At 39.8% G+C, this 8,492-nt stretch overlaps 2 protein-coding genes across 4 annotated transcripts; one reads left to right on the top strand and one right to left on the bottom strand.

The window, feature by feature from the left end:
- Positions 1–150: 150 nt before the first annotated feature.
- Positions 151–3,236, bottom strand: LOC121196936 (putative deoxyribonuclease TATDN3). 3 transcript variants are annotated; one of them, XM_041060182.1, is made up of 11 exons: positions 3,094–3,236; positions 2,967–2,999; positions 2,806–2,879; positions 2,647–2,731; positions 2,311–2,373; positions 2,101–2,210; positions 1,729–1,784; positions 1,520–1,632; positions 1,136–1,216; positions 710–866; positions 151–289 (listed from the first exon to the last, which is right to left on the bottom strand). In XM_041060182.1, exons 1-10 carry the CDS (start codon positions 3,145–3,147, stop codon positions 723–725), a joined length of 813 nt encoding a protein of 270 aa, XP_040916116.1. In that variant the 5' UTR covers positions 3,148–3,236; the 3' UTR covers positions 151–289; positions 710–722. The 3 variants fall into 3 exon arrangements, with proteins under 3 accessions (XP_040916116.1, XP_040916115.1, XP_040916117.1); XM_041060181.1 differs by lacking the exon at positions 151–289 and having other exon boundaries at positions 306–866; positions 3,094–3,233; XM_041060183.1 differs by lacking the exon at positions 151–289 and having other exon boundaries at positions 306–866; positions 1,136–1,213; positions 3,094–3,233.
- Positions 3,237–3,331: 95 nt separating this feature from the next.
- Positions 3,332–7,198, top strand: fuca2 (alpha-L-fucosidase 2). The gene is made up of 7 exons (XM_041060179.1): positions 3,332–3,655; positions 4,107–4,294; positions 4,456–4,795; positions 4,894–5,104; positions 5,324–5,514; positions 5,604–5,712; positions 6,629–7,198. The coding sequence occupies exons 1-7, from the start codon at positions 3,402–3,404 to the stop codon at positions 6,764–6,766; spliced, it is 1,431 nt and encodes a 476-aa protein (XP_040916113.1). The 5' UTR covers positions 3,332–3,401; the 3' UTR covers positions 6,767–7,198.
- Positions 7,199–8,492: the final 1,294 nt, after the last annotated feature.

Genomic DNA, 8,492 nt, shown 5'->3' with positions numbered 1-8,492 from the left:
GAATTTGTGTTTCCATAAGGCATTAAATCTTTCAGCTGAAACAAATGAAAATGCTACAGGTGTGTAAGCAGCTCTTACAGGCAGAGATATGAGTTCTAAGCATTCAACTGAAGGGTAAAACTTTATGAAACCATTTCCTGAATGATTTAATGCAACTGAGGAACTCAAGCAAAGGAGCTTATGAGGAGCACTTGAAAGCAGCATTACCTCATACAACTGTGAACTGCCACTGATCCAGGCCTCTTAGAGTTTGGCGTTAGCAGCTGATGTTCAGTGAATGATGAATCACCTTTTAATTACAAAGAGCAATAACATCAAAATAAATGGTGCGAGTGACCAGAGACATGATCAACTTAATGATATCACTGCTCTGCTGAGATAGGTTGACAGGCAACATAAGAATAAGAACAGTGGCTTTTCATGATTATTTACTTTACAATGACACAGATGTTTAAATGAGTTACAGTCTGTGCGACTATGACTGATGTCAGTAAACTGCTTGTGTCTGTTACATGACAAGGTGTTTATGAATTGCTGGATGATTCAGATGTATCACGCACATGAAAAATATACACACTGTGTGTTAAATTGTTATCTCACCTTCATTTATTTAAGAATATTGTAAGTGTAGATAAATAAGTGGCTTTCACCTCGACTGACCCTCTGTTTTTTTGGTAACTGAAAGCTAAGTTAGATTGATGAAATAAACCTTTAAAGCTCTGTCAGGGTCTGAGGGCCGACTTTAGCTTCGGAAAGAGTCGGAGAGCGTTCTGGGTCGTCACCTCCATCACCTTCTCCAGCGACACTCCTTTGATCTTACTGATGTACTCAGCGGAGATACAGATATTTTTTGGCTCATTTCTCACCTACAATCACAAAACAAGAAGGATATTACATGAGTGGGTTAATAAAACTGGATGCATTTGTGAACAAAGTAACATTTGAAAAATTTAAGAGCAGATGTTAGTGGTTAGTATTAAAATATGAATGTAAAAGGAAAGCTAGGGAGACTAAGTCGGTAATATCCCCATTAAAATATAAGAATACCCTGGTCAGAACTTAATTTACTGATTTAAAGAAAATAGGAATAAGATTATACCACCTGTCAACTACAACTACTGTCTACATGTCTTACCTGCTTTTCAGGACCCAGAGCAGGAGAATCAGTTTCCAGACAGATGTTTTCTAATGGCAGTTGTTTCACAAGTTTCTGCTTCTTGGTGGAAAATAACACAAAGAAACCATCATCAATCATTCACATTTAATGTGATTTTTAAAAAAAAGTCAACATGTCAGAGTTGCCTGAAGAGACTGACAGTGCCGTAGCTGTGTACTGTAAACAACAAAGATCTCCAATACATCAAATATCAGAAAAACATTTAGTCTGTTCAAGCATTTAAATGACAAATTAGAATATATGGGTGTAAAACCATATGTGCTGTGTTACTGAAGGAAAAGGTTAAAGCAGGTCAGGTTTAGGTTCAGTGTAAATCACACACGATCAGGCGTTCTGCTGTACCTGCTCACTCCGTATGATGGATGGTGGGATAGAAAAGAAATATCCAGCCTTCACTCCCTCCATGGCAACAGAGGGTTTCCCATCAAAAGCATGAAGCAGGGCTTTTTCGACACCTAGTGACATTTCAGAGGAACTGCACTTTACTTGTCTTAGGTTTAAGTGAATGATTCATCTACAGCTAAACTGAGAACCTATACTTAACTGTTTACCTTGCTCTTTGAGGAGGTGGATGGTGGGTCTTCCTGCGGACCGTGAATGAACATTTCTAGAAATAAATCACACACAAAAAAAACAAAACTATTGGCTAAAAACTGTATGTCTTAAGAGGTTTTTATAACATTGATTAAAAGAGCAGAACTGCATGTGAATATTTTATTATCATGACACGTATTTATCTATATGTTCTAGTTAAAATGCCTGTAAAAACTTCAATTGCAGGACAGCATCTCTACATAGTATCAGAATATTCTTATGCTATGCAGCAAAACATTCCATAAGATTTAAAGAACATAACTATTCGGGGTTCCTCTTACGTTTTATCAAATTGAAGTGACACCCACTAACTACCACGTATGACTCACAGAGGGAGATCCAGTTCCTTGGCTATCTGTGCTTGACGAATGAGGACCTGCCTTTGGATTTCTTTATCAGTCTCATTGCTGACATATCTGGGCGTAAAATCCAAACCAACCTACAGCATAAAAAGGGGAAAAAGAGTTAACTGTAACATGAATGCAAAAGAAAGAAAATCAGGACAGAAAACTGCTATTCAAGAGATACTGAATCTTTACCTCCCCAATAGCCACAAGGTGGTCTTTGTATTTCTCTATGATGGGTAAAGCAGCATCTAGATCCTGCAGAACAGAGAGACTGTAATGGTGTCTGTCAACATGGCTTTCTAGAAATAATGTCCCTGTTACATTTGATAAATACAGCCTAAAATCACTAATCACAAATTTGTCTAAAACATCTTTACAATCTGTCCAGATACGACACATGAATCTAAGCACTGGTAGCACCAACTCAAACAAAAAGTATACCTGCCTGGCTAGATACCTCCAGGTAAGAGAGAAAATGTGTTCTTTGTGATTTGGGTGAAACGACTCTTTAAAAAAAGTCGACCCTACCTGGAGAGAAGCACCTCTCTGCTGCTCTGGGGAAACTTCTTGAACAGGGTGGACCCCTAAGCAGGGGAAAATAAAACCTGAAAACCTAAGAAAACGTGAAAAGTTCAGTACACACCCTTAAGTTATATTTGATCGATCTTGCAATTGTTCTGCGGTTACCTCTGTGACAACGCGATGATCTTGTCAAATTCCCCAGCATGTTCTGCCACGGCTAACAGTGCCAACAATCCACCCTGAGGGAAAAGAGCACAGACATTAGCCTGACACACACACGCACAATAATAAACACTCTGAATAACGTTATTTAGCTGAGATGTCACCTTTTTTGAATTTTCAATCACCTCCTCTATGTCCTGGCAATGACAAGAGGAAAAGTTAACACTTCGTAAGATATTTAAAAAAAAAAAAAACATTTACTTACTTACTTTCTTATAAAACTACTCATACCTTGTCAAAATCCCCCGCAGAGATATGACAGTGACAGTCAACGTATCCATGCATGTGGACGATGCAGCGTTCAAAACCAAAACATTACCTTCTTCCTGAAAGGGATTGCGCATGCGTAAATTCGTCGGGGGCGCCAGATCTACAACACGGCGTTGCCCGGGAAGAGCGGCGTTAGCTGAAGCCTGATTGGCTGAAACTCGACGGTGAATCAACGGTCAACAAATCGAACATCAACAAGGGTCCAAAACGAAACTCGTTAAAATGTATCTCTAACATCTTTAATCGAGTTCGCTTCCTTATCCTGTCATATGCTGCTGTCACCTGATTCATACACCAGGATCAGTTTGTCACGGCAGGTGATTCGACCTGAAATGGGAGGTTTAACAGTGGTTTCTTTGCTTTTATCGATGCTGCTGATCGGCTCCAGCAGAGCCAAATACGAACCGAACTGGAAATCCATCGACTCCAGACCCCTGCCGGAGTGGTACGACCAGGCCAAATTTGGGATCTTCCTTCACTGGGGGGTTTTCTCTGTCCCGAGCTTCGGCAGCGAGTGGTTCTGGTGAGCTCTGTTCCCCATTTCTTGCTAGTTTACAGGCAACTGGGCTGTCTTGAGAAAGTTGAGATTTTTAGTACAATCAGCAGTATTCAAGCCATCACTGCCATAAACAAAATTAATCAGGTTTTTTTTTTTAATCAATTATCATTATCATTTGAACCGACTAAAAAGGGGTTATTGCAACACATCCATGTTCAGTTTACTCATCATATATAAAAAAACAAAAAACAAAACAAGCAATAATCAACCAACTCTGATTACAGGGTTGTTATAACATGGTTAGGATATCATAACATGTCAATGACATGTTCCTGTTTAATCACAGCAATGGTATAAACCATTTCCTTGTATCACGCATGACAAAAGATCAAAATCTTTCTAGTTAATACACAGCTAGCTGGGATATCATTTATCTGCTCACCTTCCTTTAGCCTATATTTATTTTGTGTTCCAGGTGGTACTGGCAGAAGCAAAAACTAAAGCCGTATGTTGACTTTATGCAGAGGAATTATCCTCCAGACTTCAAGTATCAAGACTTTGCACAACAGTTCACGGCTGAGTTCTTCGATGCCAAAGAATGGACAGATATCTTTGTCTCATCTGGAGCAAAGTATATCGTCCTGACTACAAAACACCATGAAGGCACAGTACATGATAAATATCCATTATTTTTTGTTTAAGCACTGGTTATTTTATTGTCACTAAAGATAATTTGTAGTACGTTCAATAGTTTTTCAAACACAGAGTATTAATGTCCTTTCAGCCATGCCGAAGATGTATTATTTTAATGATATATTTTTCAGGTTTCACACTGTGGGGCTCAAAAAATTCCTGGAACTGGAATGCAGTGGATGTTGGACCCAAAAGAGACCTGGTGGAGGAAGTGGCCAGTGCCCTCCGTGCTAACAGTGACCTACGTTTAGGGCTGTACCATTCCCTCTTTGAGTGGTTTAATCCGCTCTTTGAACAGGATGCTGCCAATTTTTTCACTACAAACTATTTCCCCACCACCAAAACACTGCCCGAGCTTTATGAGCTCATCGTCAAGTACAAACCAGAGGTGCTGTGGTCTGATGGGGATGGAGATGCACCGGACAAATACTGGAACAGCACAGGTTTCTTAGCCTGGCTCTATAATGACAGGTAATGGAAAGAATTTGCAAATTAATCAGCATGTTGTTGACTTTTTCCTCCTCACAGATAAAAAGTGAACTCAGCTAAATGCATTTTGTCGTCCACAGTCCAGTGCGAGACACAGTGGTGACAAACGATCGGTGGGGTTCTGGCTCCATCTGCACCCACGGTGGATATTACACCTGTGCCGATCGCTACCAGCCAGGACACCTGCTCAAACACAAATGGGAAAACTGCATGACCATCGACACAAAGTCCTGGGGTTACAGACGTAATGCTCCGCTCAGTGACTACCTCACCATAGAGCAGCTTGTGGCGGTGAGAGTTGAAAATCTCATTAACTTTTAAAATGTTTATCACGTAAACAATCTGCTCCATCTATAACAAAAGAATTAGGAAAGAAAGAAAGCAATTTTTGGACTTAGTTTTGGACTAGTATGACATTTTCACATTAAACCCTATTTCTGTTTATTTCAATTTCACTTTCAGAACTTAAACAAGATGTTTATTTTTTACTACTTGTTTGGCGTGTTTCAGACATTAGTAGAGACTGTGTCTTGTGGGGGAAACCTGCTGATGAACGTCGGCCCCACACACGACGGACGAATCTCTCCAATCTTTGAGGAGCGTCTGAGGCAGATAGGTCAGTGGCTGAAGGTGAATGGGGACGCCATCTACAACACAACAGCATGGCGGGCTCAGAACGACAGCGTCACTCCGTCAATCTGGTGGGTTCTCATTCTGTCTGGTGATATACTGATATATAATTGTAAATATTTTATTTTGACAGTTAACTAATGGGCATAATCTTCAACAGGTACACATCCAGACCACAGGAGAAGGCCATCTTTGCCATTTTACTGGAGTGGCCCAATAATGGATCTGTGATTCTACATGAACCAGTGGTTACACAAGGACAGACTCAGGTAAGACTAGAGCTATTAGCTTACATCAGTATTGGTGTATGTGGCAACTGTTCCAGCAGTTTTTGGTGCAGCTTGTGGTGCTTAAATGCTTAGGGGACTTTAAATCTGTGTTGAATCACATCCTCAGCACTGCCAACCCTCCGTCAACTTAAATATAAAGGTGGTAGTTACTGATTAGCTGTAGAGATTAGGGTTTCATTCAAATGTGTTTTTGAAGGCAGCCACTTATGTATTTAAACTGTCACCTATGTCATAGATTTTTTGCTGGCATCTGATAGATGTGATGATTTTCACACCATGATACAGTAATTACATATTTCAAAACGGCTATTTAACGCTATATAACTCACTGCACCTGTTAAGTGGCAGATGCTGGACGTGACCAGTGCCTGTTCAAATGAAAAATTTCAATAGGACATGACACAATGGGAATGTAACTAACAGTTATTTTCATTATTAACTGATTAATCTCATTGTGAGTGATCACATCTGATCTCTCATCTGTGGGATAATAATAGCTTAAAAAATGATATATTAAAATGTTTATTCCATTTTTGAAATAGTTGCCACTTAATTTTCTGACAGTTTACTAATCGCATAATTTATAAATTGTTTCAGATTTAACATAATTCATTGATTAAATTAATAAATAAAATATGCTTAGTTGTGGGTTTTACAGACCGTTGCATTGTAGCTGCGGTCAGGGAGGAACCTCTATCATATTAGTGGTGAAAGAAATGACTGGCCAATATTTAATTAAAGGCTCAAGAGATCGGTAAAGTGGTCTAACCCTGCTCAAATGTCCAATAACGGCACAATGTCTTGGGAAATGAGGAGGGCTGGTTGTTCGTAGAGCAGTTCTCCCTCTCTGTCAACACGTCAACCTTGTTCATGTGCTGATTTTGTTCTATAAAAGGTGGTGCTTCTCGGTCACGGGTCTCTGCAGTGGGAGCCTGTAAAGCCCAGCGGACTGCGGGTTCTACTGCCCCAGCTGTCTTTCAGCCAGATGCCATGCCAGTGGGCCTGGACACTGAGGCTGACAGGTGCCACGTAAAGGGAAACCAGATCACTTGAAGAGGAACAGACAGAGCTGGAGGCCCAGAGGAAGAACCAGCATTTTACGTTTAAATCACTGAAACACAACCTGTGACATAAATCAAATTTATCTGTACTGAAATGGGTGTAAATCTGAGGGTAAGGAAAAAAAAATATTTGCACTGTACTGTCTGTAATGGACACTCATGTATTTTAGTTTTAAAATGTTTTTTTAAATCAAATACTCGTGCAGGGAAATAAAGAATAAACATAATCATTGTTTTTATCAAGGTTTTCTAACTTTGAGACCTAAAAGTCATTTTCACATTTTTCTACACTGCTGTAATTATTGCACGTTTTGTGATTTCTTTGACATCTGTAGCACTGATGAATGTGTTAATGTATGTTTTATATATGAAGGAATGTTCAAATAAAATTAATGAAGCTTTCAAGCAAATTTTTTGTTGATGTAATATTTAAATACATGCAAAAGTAGGATGGGATGTCTGCTGGGCTCATGTGTAACCTTAAAATAAGTCACGTTTTCTCATGATTTTTGATTTTGTCAGGTTAACTTCTGCACTCCAGCTCACGCCTGGATTATCTCAGGTAACGCGTCCCTCTAGCGCCCCCTGCTGCTCGCATCTTTATTAGCACCGCAGCCGTGCGGGTCGTTTTAAAGCACGCTGGCGGCGCAAAACTCATCAGTGCACCCCTGCTGTGCACAGATGACCCAGGAAAACAATTATCCCTCTTATGCATCTGAAAAATTAGGGAGTTATTAAGTTATCTGCATGTTGCACAGTGTCCGGTAAACCTCTGTTCGCCGCCGCTACACATCGCGGCCATACCGCGTTATTAAAAGCCGTACTGTGTGACTTTACCTTCGCCGGTGCACAGTAACTGTAGGTGTGTTTGTCACCTGAGATGGTGAGTTCAGTGCAGGGCAGATCTCACTGTTGTGTCTGCTCTCGGTTGCACGCCTTTAAGGTGGGAGGTCCCTGTTCTGCAAATGTTCCATGACGTGCCGATGGGGGGTTTGCAAGGGGTTCTCACGTCCGTGCATTTCCCCCCCTTCAGCAGGCTATCCCCAGCGCTCGACAGCTGATCCCCTAAACAACAACAACAAAAACAACAGAGAGATGGGAGGATGCAAATCACGCGTGGACAAATGCACAGTACCTGCGGTAGAGCTGCCAGTTGCTGGTGAAAGTAGGCAATTTTAACACATATGTATATATATATATATATATTTTTTTTTTTTTATTCACATTTATTCCATATTCAATGTTTGTAAAATGCAATTGAGCAAACAACCAAAGCTCAACGCTGGGATGTAAATTAGTCCAATGAGTCCAAATTAATGGTTTTAAGGAAATTGTAATTGACAGCAAACAAAAAGCATCAGTGAAGACTATTAGCAGTTAGAAGTTGTTTTTACAGATATTAACATTTGTTTTCTTTATTTATCGCCCATAAAACATCCTTAGTGTTCAAACTGCTCTTATTGTCCAGCCCCATATATATTATTTGATATCATAGAGTTAATCTGTGTTTTATCTATTATTTGTTGTCAGTGAAATGTAAGAAAAATAGTGGACTATGCTCATTAATATTTCCTAGTTCCCAGCCAGCAAATATTCACATCTGAGGAGCTGAATTAGTTAATTTTTGGCATTTTTGCTTTAAAAAAAAAGACTTAAACAGTTACTCTGTTGTTAAAACAGTTGCTGGTAAATTTTCTG

The sequence above is a fragment of the Toxotes jaculatrix genome, chromosome 17, assembly GCF_017976425.1.
Source record: "Toxotes jaculatrix isolate fToxJac2 chromosome 17, fToxJac2.pri, whole genome shotgun sequence".
In the NCBI taxonomy this organism is placed as follows: Eukaryota; Metazoa; Chordata; class Actinopteri; family Toxotidae; genus Toxotes; species Toxotes jaculatrix.
Note: the sequence above shows the minus strand (reverse complement) of the source record. Positions and strands in the feature narration are given on the sequence as shown.